This window comes from Melospiza melodia, chromosome 2 (assembly GCF_035770615.1).
Source record: "Melospiza melodia melodia isolate bMelMel2 chromosome 2, bMelMel2.pri, whole genome shotgun sequence".
Taxonomy (NCBI): Eukaryota; Metazoa; Chordata; class Aves; order Passeriformes; family Passerellidae; genus Melospiza; species Melospiza melodia.
Genome location: NC_086195.1, coordinates 142824375 through 142839994, shown reverse-complemented (window position 1 = coordinate 142839994; position 15620 = coordinate 142824375). Strand labels below are relative to the sequence as shown.

General features: G+C 57.8%; 3 protein-coding genes across 9 annotated transcripts in view; 1 reads left to right on the top strand and 2 right to left on the bottom strand.

Moving 5' to 3' along the window:
• FAM168A (family with sequence similarity 168 member A) overlaps nt 1-5272 on the top strand; it is a 123606-nt gene extending 118334 nt beyond the window's left edge. For 2 of the 6 annotated variants that reach the window (XM_063150239.1, XM_063150238.1), the window contains exon 9: nt 224-5272. The gene's annotated coding sequence lies outside the window, so the exon portion shown is untranslated. The remainder of the gene's footprint in view (nt 1-223) is intronic. The other 4 variants (XR_010026884.1, XR_010026883.1, XR_010026886.1 and 1 more) reach the window with 4 other exon arrangements.
• A 1681-nt stretch (nt 5273-6953) lies between these two features.
• Nucleotides 6954-10691, bottom strand: RELT (RELT TNF receptor). The gene is given in 11 exon segments (XM_063150237.1): nt 6954-6994; nt 6997-7040; nt 7111-7296; nt 7370-7451; nt 7535-7615; nt 7755-7988; nt 8153-8238; nt 8357-8511; nt 8595-8687; nt 8946-9021; nt 10293-10691. Coding segments are annotated over 11 exon segments (1152 nt in total). The 5' UTR covers nt 10367-10691.
• A 1898-nt stretch (nt 10692-12589) lies between these two features.
• Nucleotides 12590-15620, bottom strand: part of ARHGEF17 (Rho guanine nucleotide exchange factor 17) — a 30013-nt gene continuing 26982 nt past the window's right edge. For both annotated transcript variants that reach the window (XM_063150232.1, XM_063150233.1), the window contains exons 16-21: nt 15494-15580; nt 15342-15409; nt 14904-15052; nt 14649-14823; nt 13782-14024; nt 12590-13329 (exon numbers count right to left, since the gene is read on the bottom strand). In XM_063150232.1, coding sequence (XP_063006302.1) covers nt 13139-13329; nt 13782-14024; nt 14649-14823; nt 14904-15052; nt 15342-15409; nt 15494-15580 — 913 coding nt within the window. In that variant the 3' untranslated portion in view covers nt 12590-13138. The remainder of the gene's footprint in view (nt 13330-13781; nt 14025-14648; nt 14824-14903; nt 15053-15341; nt 15410-15493; nt 15581-15620) is intronic.

Genomic DNA, 15620 nt, shown 5'->3' with positions numbered 1-15620 from the left:
CCCAAATTGGTGTGCAATTAGCAGGGAGCAGCTCATCTGCGTATTTGTAATCCTCTGTGTTGGATAGCACGGGTGAGCTGCTGCTTTCCCAGCTCCCTGCCTGACAAATTGCCCACAGGGATGGTTAAATTCCATATGGATCAGCTCCACGTGGTGCAGGGGTGCAGAGAGGAGGAGAACATCCTTCTAACTCCCAGTTTTTAATGTATTTGCTGTCTTCCAGATCCGGAGTCAAACATTGTATGCAACTACACAAGTCTTACATCGGTGCTGCGGCCGCTGGGCTGCAGCGCCTCGTCTGTTTGCAAGAACAAAAGAAAAAAAAAAAGTGCAAGGGTCACTTTATGCATTCTTTAGTGGTTTTTGTAAAAGCTGCTTTTTCTAATCTTCTGCCTCTTTTTTTCCCCCCTTCCTCCCCCTCCCACATGAATTGTGTACCACACATACTGACACTGAGCAATAGTCGAGTTCTCTCTTCGGTCCTATCATTTGAAAGCTCAGAATCTTCACTTTTCCAGCATTGCCCAGCTGAGTGGTGCAAAGATCCCCCCACTTCTTGTTCGTTTGGGTTCTTTTTGTTCTTTTTCTGTTGTCGTTGTTGTTGACAAGAGCCTAGATTTTTTTTGGCTAGTAAGAGTGGTTGATGTTCAGGGTACTATGTGAAAAGCACAGCGCTGGTAGGCAGGCTTATTCCAATTTGGTTTGGGTATTTTTAGTTGAAGAATATAAATTATTCAATCTTTCATAACATATTACAAGAAAATTGGTGTCTTCCAGATAGCTGTCGTGATAGATTATAAATGCATTATCTGCAGTGGAATTCTGAACTCATCCCTTCTTTTTGTAGGAGTAAGAGAATATAAATATAATTAGCGACGTAACACACTTGTCTTAGGAAGCACGAGGACTGGTCACCAGCGGGTCTTTGGTCTGCTTTTTCCAACTGGGCACACGGATCATGGGTGATGGGAAGGGAGCAGCAGGAAGATGCATGCCCTGGGAGCATCTGGAACCCCTTGGGAGAACGGGATGCTCCCCTCAGCCACGTCCTGGGGCAGTGTGGGGGAGAAGGAGGCTCCTTCCTTGCGTGGCTGCTGCTTGCAGGCACAGATGTGCTGGGCAGCTGCTGAGGGAAGCAAGGAGATGTCCAAAGGTTGGGCTGGAGAGCTTCTCCATGTCCAAGGATTGATCTGGAGAGCTTCTCCAGGTCCAAGGGTTGATCTGGGGAGCTTCTCTCAGTTTAGGGCTTGGTCTTAAGAGCTCCTCCAGGTTTAGGGTTTGGTCTGAGGAGCTCCTCCAGGTTTAGGGTTTGGTCTGAGGAGTTCATCCAGGTTTAGGGTTTGGTCTGAGGAGTTCATCCAGGTTTAAGGTTTGGTCTGAGGAACTTCTCTCAGTTTAGGGTTTGGTCTGAGGAACTTCTCTCAGTTTAGGGTTTGGTGTGAGGAGCTCATCCAGGTTTAGGGTTTGGTCTGAGGAGCTCATCCAGGTTTAGGGTTTGGTGTGAGGAGCTCATCCAGGTTTAGGGTTTGGTCTGAGGAGCTCATCCAGGTTTAGGGTTTGGTCTGAGGAGCTTCTCTCAGTTTAGGGCTTGGTCTGAGGAACTTCTCTCAGTTTAGGGCTTGGTCTGAGGAGCTTCTCTCAGTTTAAGGTTTGGTCTGAAGAGCTTCTCCAGGTTCAAGGTTTGGTCTGAGGAGCTCATCCAGGTTTAGGGTTTGGTCTGAGGAGCTTCTCCAGAGTATGGTGGTGTGGGAAAAGAGGGTGTCTGGTTGATGGAGATGAGTCTTCAAGGCAGGGCAAGGGGAAGATGGGTGGCTTCAGCTTGCACCCGTGGTGTTGGCACTGCCTCCATGGCAGCTGAGGTGTCCCCCTCCCGTTCTTTGGGTTGCAGCTCCAAGACTTCCAGGAGGAACGTTCACCCAAGCACAAATAGCAGCACCAGGGAGAAAGGCCGGGGAGGATGTCTGGCTGCTCTGCTTGGAGGGGTGGCAGAGGAGGAAGCAATAGCAATAAACACGTCGCCTCCTTCACGGGAAGGCACCTGAGCAGAGGTGACAGCAGGGAAGGTGATCCACAGTTGGCATGGAGCAGGGTGGGGGACACCAGGCACGCAGAGGCTGTGGGCATCAGGGTCATTTGGAGGGGTTTGGCTTACCTGGGACATGGGGACAGGGAGCTGGTGACAGCCCCCCTCGGGGTGTCCAAGCAGAGCAATAAGTTGTCTTGAGGGCAGCAGAGGCAGTTTGGATTTGCAGACAATGCTTGTGGCCAGTTTGTTTTTAAATCCTTGTCACTAAACCCAGCATAGAAACAAGGTTTTTGGGACTTTTTTGGGTTTTTTTTTTTTTTTTTTTTAAGACAAAAGCTTGGTTGGGTTTTGATTTTTGCCTCAAGTGTGCCAAAAGTGTTCCATGCTCTCGGTGGAGTCTCCCAGCGTGGCTTCTGCTCCTGGAGCTCCTTCCCTTGGGCATGGGGCAGGTGGGGAGTAACAAGCCTAGGGATCCCAGGAGGATTTTCCCTCCCACTGGCTGGTCCCAGGAGTTTGTCAGGTTGGGTGTTGGTGCTTCTGTTTGGGGGCGATTTGGTTGATTCTGCTGGTTTTGAAGGAAATCTAGAGCAAAGCTCTGGTTGATCTCCTCAGCCTTGAGAGGAACAAAGTGGGGGAAGACTGTGCTGTGGGGTGGGGAAGGGGCACCCTTGGGCTGCACTTTGGGGTGGTATTGAGGGAAAGGAGAAGGAAAAAAGAGCAAAGGAGCCAATCATCAGTAGATTCCCTATTTGGCTTGATTAGTAAAGAGCAACAGACCTTGGGAAATAACACCAACACATCATCCTTGCACTGTTTGTAGCACATTGCAGTTAAACCTGGGCCAAAAAAACCCCAGATCCTAAGAATTGAAGAGTTCTGAGATCCCTTTTCCCCCTCTCATGTTTGTGTTACACACCAGGAGCTGTCTGTCAGCATTGAGCCAGGTCTCCCAGCATAGTGGCAGTCTGGTTTGTGGGGTCCCTGAGCTTTGGGATCCCAGCCTGGGCTCTGCAAACAACCTGAACCAGCAGACACCATCCCACCACTGTCCCAGACACCACTTTGGGAACCACTCCTAAAATTCGGACCTGGGTGTGGAAAGGAGATGTTGGGCTTTCTCCTGGAAGGAAAAGAAACATGAAAGGTGGGGAGAAAGCCCCAGGAGTGGAGCGTGGTGGATCACCCAGTGTTCCCACTGACACAGGGCAGTTGGGTTTTAATTCCTTTGCTTGGATCAACAGCAGATCCAGAGCTCCTCATCCCATTATTCCCAGGCAGAAATACTCATTAACCAAAGCGTGGAGTGGTGAAATATTTGCCACCTGTTGGGCCAGAGGCTTCAGTGAGGACATTTGGTAACCAGCCTTGAGCCACTGTGTGGAACCAGGGCCACCACACAGTGCCAGGCTTGGGTGGCTCCTTCCCAAGGTGGGGAGATGCTCCCTGCCCTTCCCTTGGTCCCAAGCCCTTCCCTTGGTCAAGTCTTGGCTTAACTGAGGGTCCTGGGAAGGTCACAATGGGGGACACTGATGGAGCCACCAGCTTCTCAGATATTTCATTCCAGCAAAGCTTTGCTGATGTTGGTTAAGGGATTTCCACAGTGAAGGATCACTCTGGGCATCAGTGGGAAAGAGCAGGAGGGGTTAAACCATCCTCAGCAGCCACTGAAGTGTCTGAGATTAAAATTCCAGCTAAAGAGGAAGGGAAAATAACTCTGAACCATTAACCCATCCCAGGCCTTACCTTTACTTCAAAACACAATCTGCAATGCAAGATTTGGGGGGAAAAATAGGATTTTAGTGGTGGTGGTGACCCCCAAAGCCCAGGAGCCCCTTGAAGCCTGAGGCCATCATGCCTCCAAGTGGCTGAACCCTCCAGGCAAGGATTTGCTACTGCATTTTATGAATAATAAATCACTCAGTTCAGCATGGTTTCAGTTTTGGGATGTAATTCCCAGGAAATGTTATTTAAGGGGTTTGTTTTAATGAGGGACGTTCAGAGCATCAGGTTTTCCTCCAGCCCCCAGCATCCCCCTGAATCTGGTCCTTCCCAGAGAGACCCCCTGACTCTTTGCCATCCCCTCTGGGAACGTGGGGATGATGTGGTTCCCAGCTGGAGAGCATCAAATGGGATCCTGGCTTTTCAGCAGGGTGGAAAACAACATCTGAGGCTTTATTTTTGGTAAAATCCAACCAGCCAACAATAGCAATAAGAGCTGCTGGATACCCATAAATCCAGGTATTTTTGATTTGGCCTTATTTTTGATTTGGGCTTTTTTTTTTTTTTAATTGCCAATATTTTCAGGCCCTCCAGCTGTGGTGACCCTCTGCCCATCTTCCCTTCACTTTGCTCCCAAGCCAGGATCAGCTTCCAAATATTTTCTCTGCTGTGTGTTAGCATTCCCTTAGGGGAAAAAAAAAAAAGAAAATAAAGCCTGTGAGGGAGCTTGGGAGGGAGGAAATCTTGCAAAAGGCATTCCTTGCACCATGGCACTTGGAGATTCTCTGGCAATCAGGTGAAAGAACTTGTGGGCATGTTTGCAGGGCAGGAATAGCAGAATTTGTGGTTTGACAGGAGCGATTCCCATTTGGAAACGCTCGACTGTGCTGCTTGTAGGGAATAATCTTGATGCAACGTGGCCACCTGCAGCCTCCCTGCATCCTCCTGCAAGAGATGGAATTTTCCAGGGGGAAGAGGGGTTCAGGGCCAGGGGAGGGAGTTGTAGGGAAGCATGGCAAGGTGCAGGATCACACCCAAACCCTCCCATTCCCACAACACGGCCTCGACCCACACCAGGCTCCCACCCCTCTTTCTATGTAATTCATTTTAAATTGATTTCAACCACCAGACCAGCTCATTTTTAAGTATTATTGGACCTCTTAAATAAAAATAAATACCAAAAAAAAAAAAATTATTCCCTGAAAGAACAGCAACAAAAAAAAAATTTAAACCCAAGAGTAACCACGTCTTCCAAGTCTACATCTCACAGGTGTGTAGGGAACATGGCCTTGGAGATGCCCTGGAGAGCCCCACAGCCTCAGTTTGTCCATCTGAAGTGTAAATTTGGGGTTGTTTTCCCGTTTGTTTTCTGTTCTGGTTTTGGTTCTGAAGATCAGGTCGTGATCTCCCTGACAGATTTCAGCCAAGAGTTTGTAACTGTATGATATTTACTGTAAGATGTAGAACATTCGATAACTATTAAAATGTTTCCAAAAAAAAATTAAATAAATAAATAAAAGAGCCCGAGAGGGTTTGGTGGTGGGTTTTTTGGCACGGTGGTGTCGTGGGGAGGTGAATGGGACCGGCCATAAACCCTTTTTTGGGTTGATGGTTGAGGCTGATGGTCTCCAACTCAACCTTGGGTGGGTTATCCCAGTGATCCCAACAGGGCCAAGCCAGTGTGATCCCACAGAAGCAATTCCTATGGAACGGGAAATGTGTCATCTGCATGGTGAGCATCACCACCGTGTGCTCCTGAACTGGGACGTTGGAGAGAGGATGGATGGATGGATGCAGGAGACCAGCAATCCATGCCCCAGCTGGGCTCTTGGCAAGGGAGGAGTCACTCGGTGATCCAGTGATTCATTGTCCTGCCATGCTGAGCACTGGCACCAGGTGATGCAGGGAAATCAGCAGTTCATGATGGTCCTGGAGAGTTCAACAGACCCAGAAGGTGACCACGAAATGGCATCCAGTGCCCTCTGTGCTTCCAGTGGAGCTGTGTGGTGGCATCATGGTTCCCAGAGATGATGATTCCTGTGGCCACCACCCCTGGCATCGCAGCTCCTGGAGTCACCTTCTATGAGGCCACCACGCTGTGGCCACCACCGGGCCTCAGGGACAGAGAATCCTTGTCACCAGCTGAGCGAGATGCTGGATTTGCTGTGCTGCCCTTGGACACCTCGGTGGAGGAGCAGGAGCTGAGCTGCCACCTCCAGCACCTGGCAGCTCTGAGCAGGACTGGCCTTCACACAGCACCCGGTGTCCTCCACCCCTCCACGGGGTCTTTGTGGCTGTCACCTATAGTGGGAGTCCTAGTAAAATATCTGTATTGTATTTGAATATCTGTATAATATCTGTGTCTAGGCCTTGCCCTGATGAGCCCCCGTTGTTCTTGATGGGCTGCAGCTGTGATGTCCTTCATTGGGCTGCAGCTGTGGCCAGTGAAGGTAACTGGGATAAAAGGGGCTGGGCTTGGCCAGGCAGGGACAGCCTGGAGGGAGCTCTGACTGAGAGGCAGCAGCAGGCTGAGGAAGAAGGAATCTGTGCTGTGAAGAACTGCCCCCAAGGAATATCACCGAGAAGGTACGGGACTTTAGAAATATGATAACAACAGTCACCAACCCCCGAGGCAGCCCCCAGGCCAGATGCCTGCTGTGGAGGACAAGGGATGGACCACAAGTGAGCTTGGATTGGCCCCTTTGCACCACCCAGGGTGGCAGGGGCCACTCACTGTCACCCATCTATGGCTGTCACTACCCACCCCGAACCTCCCCTGGCACTGTTTGCTGGGGCTGTTTCCCCTTGTCCTGTCCCTGTTCCCTGGGAGCAGAGCCACAGGTTTCCCCTCCTCCAGGCTGAGCCCTTTCCCAGCTCCCTCAGCCTCTCCTGGAGCTCCAGCCCCTCCATGTCGGGAGGGGCCCAGAGCTGGACGGTCACAGCAGCAGCAGCGCTGCTGGAGGAGGACACGGGGACGGGAGCGAGGGCACGTGAGCCCCTGCAGCTGCCCATGAGTCAGGGAGCAGCCCCCGGCCGTGCCAGTGCCAGCCCGTGCCAGGCCCTGCCAGCACCCTGCAGCCGGGGACACCCTGCCGCCTGCCTCGCTGTCCCCACGCTGTGTCCCCACACTGTTAATGCTCCGTTTCCCCGCCTTCAGAGCCCCTCTGCCCCTCACCTGGTGGGGCCCTTGGTGCCGTCCCATCACGGGTCACATCCCGCTGCCAGCGGGGAGGGCACCGCGGAGGGGCTCCCCCCGGCCTCGCTCCTCAGCTCCGGGATCCGGGACACCCGGAACCTGTCGGGGAGCACCGCGTCAGCCTGGCCCCCTGCAGAGGGCACACACGCCAGGGGCTGTCCCTGCCTACCTGCCGATGGAGAGGATGGTCACCTCGCCGGGATGAGCTCCGGCTTTGGGGGCTTTGGTGGCACTGAGCGGTGGCAGCACCTCGGGCCACTTGTGGTCACAGCGGGCACACGGGGCCGGGCCCTGCACTGTGTGCAGGTGCTGCTGGTGGTGGCAGGCGGGGGGAAACTGAGGCAGGAGGTGCAGCCTGGGGAGGGGGGAATGCCATCAGCATGGTGGGAGCGCTCCCACCACGGGGGGTGCTCAGGGCAGACTCTTACTTATTGAGGGGGGCACAGCTCGGTGGCATCAGCTGCTGCCTCTGGTGCTCCTTCAGCAGCTCCTCCAGCGCCGCTGCGTTTTCTGTGTGTGACACCGAGGATCTGGGGGTCACGGGGCTCCGGCCCAGGTCACGCCCTCCTCCCCCTTCCCAGGGACCCCCTGACCTTTCTTCTCGGTGATCAGCCGCACCAGCACCCCGATGGTGTCCTCGTTGGCATCCTCCAGCTGGTAGATGGAGCTGGCACCTGGAAGCAGAAGTTAGGGAATACTCGGTGATGGGGGACAAGGCACGCCAAGGACACACAGGATGCCCTGGGACAAGGACAAGAAACCACAGGAACGGTTTGAGCAAGATGAGATGGGTGTGGGATCAGCAGGGTTCACCGGTGCCGGCAGGCTGGGGCTCCTTGCTGGCGGTGCAGTGATAACCCTTCTTCTTCAGCAGGTTGCACACCAGGATTCCCAGCAAGCCCATGGCACAGAAGACCGGGACGATGGTGAGCACGGCCGCCTGCGCTGCTGCCGCCTCCTCCTCCTCCTCACCCAGCAGGGTCACGCGTGTCCCGTTGGTGCCCGGTGTCCTGCCCGGCATCTCGGGGCTGCGGGCTCGCCGCCGGCCTGCAGGGAAACAGGGATCAGCCTCACACGGGGGCTTTGCTGGCATTATTGCGATTAAACCCCATTTCCACGGGGAAGCAGAAGCCGCTTGTGTTGGGAGCAGAGGTGTCCTCAGCTGCCAGGACACCCCAAGGGGGACACACACCCCTGGCAGCAGCACCCACCTGGGCAGCCCGGGGTGCTGTGGGGCGCAGTGGCGCAGGGCAGGCACCGGCCCCGGGGCTCCCTGTCCCCTCCGGGGCTGTGGAACCTGTGGGGCGGGACACGAGGGTCAGGACACGGCCGGAGCTGGGGCGGGGCTGGGGCTGGGCCGGTGTCCGGGCTGGGCTCGGTGTCCCGGGCTGGGCCGGTGTCCGGGCTGGGCTCACCCCGGCAGGCAGGCTCCGCAGCGGCTGTCGCTCGCCGCCGTCCCCGCTGCCACCAGCACCCTGTTCCCGGCCCGGCACTGCGTGTGAGCGGCGCAGGACGCAGCCCCCAGAGAGAAGGTGCCGGGGGGACAAGCTCGGCACGACCCCGACGGATCCTGCGGTGGGGCAGAGACAGGGGGTGAGCCGTGCCTGCCATAGCCACAGCTGGGCTGGTTTAACGCTGCTGGGCTGAGCTCACCCCGCTGGGCTCCTCTCCGGGCGGGCATCCCGCCGTGCCCGGCTCCGGGGCGCTGCAGCTCCCGGCGCTGCTCCGGGCAGGTCCGCTCAGCACCTGCGGGGGATCAGAGCGCTCAGAGCAGCCCCCGATCGGGCTCAGCACCTGCGGGGCATCGGAGCGCTCAGAGCAGCCCCCGATCGGGCTCCGGTGGAACGGTGACACGTGAGGGATGAGGGGTGAGGGTATGAACTCACAGGATGCACCAGGACAGATGCAAACCCATCCCCGCGTCCTGTGTGGTGATGGGGTGGTGGTGGAGCATCAGAGAAACAGAGGGATGGGATGAGATGGGACAGACGAGGCCGTACTCACCCCTAGGACGGTGACAAGCCACCAGTGCATCCCACTCCTCTTCATCACCTGCTCATCTTCATCACCTTGGAGAGACCTGCCCAAGGAGGAGCAACAGAGTCATCATCCAGGGAAAGCCCCACTGGAGAAGTAATTTGGGGGCCCCTTTTCTCCCTTTCATCCCTAAATACCCCTACTGCTGATGCAGGGGTATTTAGGGATGCTGCCTAACCTGACCACTCCCGAACCATTCCCCAGAAAGTTGTTTCAGAGATTTTATGGAATGGCCAGCATCACCCCTTCCCTCGGAGATCATCCCAAACTGGAGAGGGACCAACCTCAGACCATTGATGCAAGGAGCAGATGATGCTAAACCAAGTTAAAGAAAGGTTTTTTTCCTGCTCCGGAGGAAATCCTTTTGCATCGGTCACAAGGAAATGAAGTCACTAAAACCAATTAAAAAATATTTAAATAACAACTCGAACAAAACAAGAGGTGTTTCCCAGAGCCTCATCCCCCCTCTTCGAGCTCAGCAATTGGTTGCTAAAATTAAAATCTATGCTGAGAGCACAGAGGAAGGAAGGAAAAAATAAATAATAACCCAAACCCGGATCCAGCCTCCGCATGGAAATCCTGCCGCCCTCATGGAAATCCTGCCACCCTCGTGGAAACCCTGCTGCCCTCGTGGAAATCCTGCCGCCCTCATGGAAATTCCCCCCAGGTTGTCACGGTCCTGTGAGAGCCCTGGCAGAGCCTCATTACAGCCTGGGCCTGACGAGTTTCTCCTAATTAGTGGCCAGCACCACGGTGAGATGCAGCTAATTCCACATGAGGGGGGTCCTGGGGGTGAGCTGGGTGTTTATAGGATGTGGGTTGGGACCCTCAAAATGAGCAGGACCCAAAAATGAGCAGGACCCAAAATGAGCATCCTCTGTATTCCAGTTTCCTCCCAAACTGAGATGTCTGGGGAAGAAATGGCCTCAGGAGGGGACAGGAAGGTCCCACCGTGGCTGAGGGACCACCAGCATTCCAGATCAGCATAACTGGATCTAAACACCACCAGGAGCGGGGGTAAAGCTGATTTGAGGCCAAGCTTAATCCAGGGATTAAGGGCATCCCTCAGATGAACAAAACGCTGCTACAGGGATGCAGGAGCTGCAGGGAGCAGAGGGTGCCAGCTCCTGCTTGGCACTGGAGCTTTGCCCAGGGCTCAGCACCCGCTTTTTGGGGCCATCCCAAGTGGGGATGGGGTATGCAGGCACAAATCCCCAGGTGCCCTGACACACTCCTCAAACCGACAGAATACAACCCCACGGCGCCAGAGCCGGCTGTTTTTGGGGACACTCCAAGCCCCGAAGCCCACCTGACCTCTGCACCAATGCCAACACAGCAGAAGAGGAGACTCGGCGTTGGAAGCCTCCCCAGACCCCTCCGGATCGCATGAGCCGTGCATTCCCAGCTCCCCGTAATGGAATCCGTAACCCAAAGCTGCCCGCCGGGATTCCAGCCAGGGCTTCCCCTCCCCGAGGGGGAACAGGGTTTCAGCTCCTGCGACAAACGGAGGGAAAGAGGAGCAACTGTTCGGGAAAACTTCGGGGAGCGGCTGCTGGAGACTGCCCGGGACAAGGAGGGATTGTCCGGCAGATGGAGCGAAACTCGGCATATCGCACTCCCGGGGGAGCGGTGGAAACGACCGGGACGCCACAAAATTCCAGAATTAAAGTCAAAGCATCCCCGGGGAGCGCTGGGGCGGCGCTCGGCCCCGGCAGCGGCACGTCCCGGCCCCGCAGCATCCCGCAGCATCCCGGCCCCTTGGCTCCGAGCCCTGGCATTTTCCAGCTCCGGCAAAAAATAAAAAAGGGGAAAAAAAGAAAAAGGAGAGAGACCCGACACCTTTTTTCCCAGCTGAGTATTCCTTAACCTACTTTTCCTCCTCTCCACCCCTTATTTTAACCTACTTTGGCGCTGCGGCAGCCGCAGCCTCCCGGACCCGCGGGGCTCCCCCACTCCCGGCGGGGCTCCCCAAATGCCTTAGGGATAAAACGAGACAAAAACACCGCGCCAAGCGAGACTCGAGCACCCCAAAAAGCACCGCACCCCCCTCCTGGCACAGGCCAAAGGTGCGGGAACGCCAACCCCAGAGCCCGCAGGGGGGATTGGCCTTTAAAGGGGAATATCCCGAGCGTTCCCCGGGCACAGGGGGGTCCCTGTCCCGGGGGTGTCCCGGGGGTGTCCCCTACCTGTCCCCGCCGCGGAGCCCCCGGGCTCCCCCCGGGCGGCCCCGTCGCTCCCGCCTCCTCCGTATGAATGAACCCGCGGGCGCGCGGCTCGCTAGCCCCGCCCCGCTCCGTGACGTCACGCGGAGAGGCCACGCCCCTCTGCCCTCACAGCAGCGCCACCTCCCGGCCGCGGCGGGGACTGCGGGAATCGCGGATCGCGGCCGGGGACTGCGGGATTTGGGATGGGCTTTGTCCCACCTGCGGGGAAAACGGGAACGACCGGAGCGGGGTGAGTGTTACCGGCACAGCAGGAACTTAAATTAACAAGGAAAAGGGTTGGTTTTGTTTTCTTCCCCATGTGGGCTCGCATGGTGCATCCCTGAGGGCTGCGGCCCGCTTTCCTGCCTGTCCTACAGCGCACCTTGTCCTGTTCCCTCGGGGACACAGTGGGGACACCTGGTTTCCGTCAGGCCCCCTTCTGTTCCTCTCGGTTTTCCCCAGGACGACCCGGTGTCCCCTGTTGGGCTGTTTGTCCACCCGGGCAGTGCCATGTCCCGGTGTCCTGTGGCACACGGGATGGATATCCTGATATCCCCCTCAGGGTTTTCCAGGAAAGAATAACTGCAGCCCGGTGCTGGAAACGGTTTCTTCCTCCCACCGGAGTCTTCATCGCCAGTGGCATCGGTCGGTGACATTCCCAGTGACACCGGTGGGTGGTGGGAGCCGTGCCCCTCCTCACCCTGTCCCTGCCTCCCCATCCCGAGGTGAAGGACGAGACCACGCTGGGATCGTTCTGCCACGGGTGACCTTTAATAACAAAGAGCCCCCAAGTGACCGAAATGCCCCCCCCACCCCTTTCCCAAAATATCCTCATGGTCCCAAATATGGCCCACGCCCACTCACCCCGCTGACGGACAGACGGACGGCTCCATGTGGGATGGCAGCATCGCTGTCACTCACCCAGCTGTGTGGGCTTGGGGACACCCTGATTCATCCCTGCCACCACGCTTGTCACGTCTCCCATGGGGACAACAGAGTGTCCCAGTCTGGGAGCACGGATCTCGCCTGGATCCTGGGGTGAAAGCAGGAAAATCGGGGAGGAAAAGGGCACAGGGGGCAGGGCTGGTCCAGCACAGTCTCGTTTTTAGGGTGCCCCACATTGTAAGGGTGGGGGGCCAGCCCTGGTGGCTGAAGATGATTGCTCTCATCCAGAGACGCTTCACACGGCAGCAGCGCCTTCAGGCAGCACAATCCCGCTGGGAATCACAGAGAAGGAGGGGGGGAACTCCAATTTCCTTCCCTCCTCCCCTCCACCAGCTCCCCCCTCCAGCGGGGTCGGGCTCTCCCTCGGGGCGATGCTCACTCCGGGAAGCTTTAACCCCTCAGGGCTGGCAGCGCAGTGATGAGGCCCCTGAGCCCTCCCCGAACCCCAAATAAATAAGGATGTTTATATATATATAATATATATATATATTTAAAACAAACGAACAAACGAACAGAGCTGTCTGGGTGCTGGCGATGGAGCGAGCGGGTTAGCGGGAGGCCCGGGCCGGGGGGGCGCCGCGGGCAGACTGGGATCGGGATCGGGATCGGGATTGTCCCTGGGCTGGTCCCGCGGCGTGGCCGGGGGTCCCGGGGGCCGGGGGGGCGGCGCCCCCCGCCCCGTGAAGCAGGCACACACAAAACCGGAGAGCAAGGCAGGATCCTGGCTGTCGGGCATCCTCCGGCCGCTCCCCAGGGATGCTCGGTACCCTCCTCATCCTCCTCATCCTCCTCCGCAGCGCCTTCCCGAGCGAACCCCCGCCCCCTCCCCATCCTCTGGAGCCCCCCAAGCGCTGCGGGTGCCCCCCGAGTCCGGGGGGCGGCGGGGGCAGCGGGGCTCATCCCCCCAGCCCCGAGCACACAGAGAGCAGCCGGGTCGGAGATGAGAGGTGCTGGGGCGGGGGGCGCTGGGGAGGGGGCCGGGACCCCCCTCTGCACACAGGCCCGGGCAGGTCACGCTCTCCAGAGCAGCAGGTGGTTGGTGCTGTCGTCCCTGCCCACGGTCTCGCTGCTGCTGGTCAGCCGGAAATCCTCGTAGCCGTCGCCGCCGCTGATCACCAACATCTTGGGCTTGGACAGCGCCAGGGCGGGGGCGCGGGGACGCGACGGGTCTCGCTTCTCCGCCTCGCTCGGCTTCTCGGCCCCTGCACGGCGCAGAGCCCCCCAGACGCTGTCACCTGTGTGCCCACCGCTGCCCCGGTCCCCACCAGAACTCCTCAGCATCAGCTCTCCACCGCCTTCCCAGGCACCACATCCCAAAAACCTCCTCTCATCCCAACAGCCCCTCCCTGGCCCCCCAAATCAGCTCCTCCATTAAAACTGGCAGCTCCCATCCCATCTTCTCCTCCTCCCCATGCCAGCCCCGCTTCAGAGCTGGGAATTTGGGTCTCCCTGGGAAATTTGGGGTTGCCCATGCTGGCAGAGGGCAGTTGAGCACCCAATTTCCCCCGCCCTCCACTGCTGGTTTTTCACCCTGGATTTGGACAAGGCAGGAGTGGAACAGGGACTCACTCTGACATTTCATTCCCAGCCCCACCAACGCCGTGCCCTGCTCCCGGGCGGTGCCAGGAGGGGACACAGCGGCCACCCCACGTACCGGTGTCCCTGGGCAGCGGGAAGAGCACGTCCAGGCCGTCGGGCAGCTCGATGGCCGTCAGGAAGCGCACGTGGCCCGTGTGGCCCTGGGACAGCCCCACCAGCGTGGGGGCCGCCTTGGGGGGCACGGCCAGCGTGAGCACCACGCCGGCGCTGGTCCCGATCCACAGCAGCTCCTTGCAGGCCAGCAGGGCCGTGATCCGCAGGCAGGCGGCCTTGTGCTGCCGGATGATGGCATCCGAGCCTGCCGGGCGTGTCCCCGTCAGTGCCTGCTCCTGCCCCACGGGGCTGGGAACCCCCAACCCACAGGGATCCCCTCTGTGTGGCACGTGGGACGTGGGGAAGGGAGCTCACATCCCCCTGGCTGGTGGCATCACAATGGGGTGACAGGACAAGGGGGAATGGCTTTCCGCTGAGAGAGGATGTTGGGAAAGAATTCCTCCCTGTGAGGGTGGGCAGGCCCTGGCACAGGTGCCCAGAGAAGCTGTGGCTGCCCTTGGATCCCTGGAAGAGTCTAAGGCCAGGTTGGACATTGGGGTTTGGAGCAGCCTGGCATAGTGGAAGGTGTCTCTGCCATGGCAGGGGGTTGGAATCAGATAATCTGTAAGGTCCCTTCCAGCTGAAACCATTCAGGAATTCCCCAATTCTGTGATTATGGGATTACTGCCCTGCTTCAACATGAAATTACCCATTCCCCCAGAATGCGAATCCCTATTTCCACATGGGATTACCCAGCTGCCCAACAGGAGCACGAGGCCTTCCATCTCCTTCCCCAAAGGCAGCACCCTCGCTCTCCCAGCACTGGGTCCCTCAGGGCATTTCCCGGGGTGCTGGCACCCCCTGGAGATGCGCCACAGGTGTCACTTACCCGCGAGCATCTTGTGCACCGGGGGGGTGATGTCTGCCTCTGCCAGCTGCTCGTAGGTGGTGGCGTGGTACAGCCTGACCTGGGCGCTGCCCTGCAGGGCCACCCACACGCCGCTGCCCGCGCTCACCATGCAGGTGACGCTGCGGCCGCCGTCCTGCCCCACCTGCAGCGTGTGCTGAGGGGACAGACGCCACCGGTGATGCCGCCGGTGATGCCACTAGCACCCATCACACCTCCCATTGCTGCCCCCTGTACCTCCTGTGCCAGCGTGGTGGTGTTGAGGACGATGACTCGGTTTTGGCAGCCACACCACAGCTTCCCTGCCACCGCCACCATCTTGGTGATGGGGCTCCCCGGGGAGCCCAGCGACAGGGACTTGGAGTTTTGGGGGTCCCAGAAGCGACCTGAGAGGGTGGGGAGAGTTAAAGTGTTCCCAAAACCAAGTCCAACTCAATGTACAATGGGGTGTGGTCGCTGAAGACAACTTTCTCCAGGTCACCCCTCAGTGCCACTGGTGCCACCATGGGGTTCCAGTGGCAGGAAGAATGCCCACCTCCACCTGCCTCTGAGGTGGTGCCTCCAGCATCCCTCCAGGGATGCCACCCCGAGCATCCTCCCCAGGGGCTGCCCAAGCCACTCTCCCACAGCCGCTACTTTGGGGCTGCATCTCTGACGTCCTAAATCCAACCTCACCTGCTTCCCGCTGGTACACGACAAGCTCCCCGTTGGCCAGTGACACAAAAACCTGGTTATCCAGGTACCTGTGGGCACAAACCACCTTTGACATCCAGCTGCAGAAGCCCCATATCCCCGGAGCTGAAAATCCCCCTTCCTCCCCCACTCACAGGATGCACATGACAGCAGCAGCGTGCTGCATCTTCATGCTGTTCTTCCTGTTCCGGATGTTGTCCGAGGACTGGTACACGTGGATGCTGCAGGAGGAGAGCAAAGCCTGAGGCTCCCCCAGGGCCT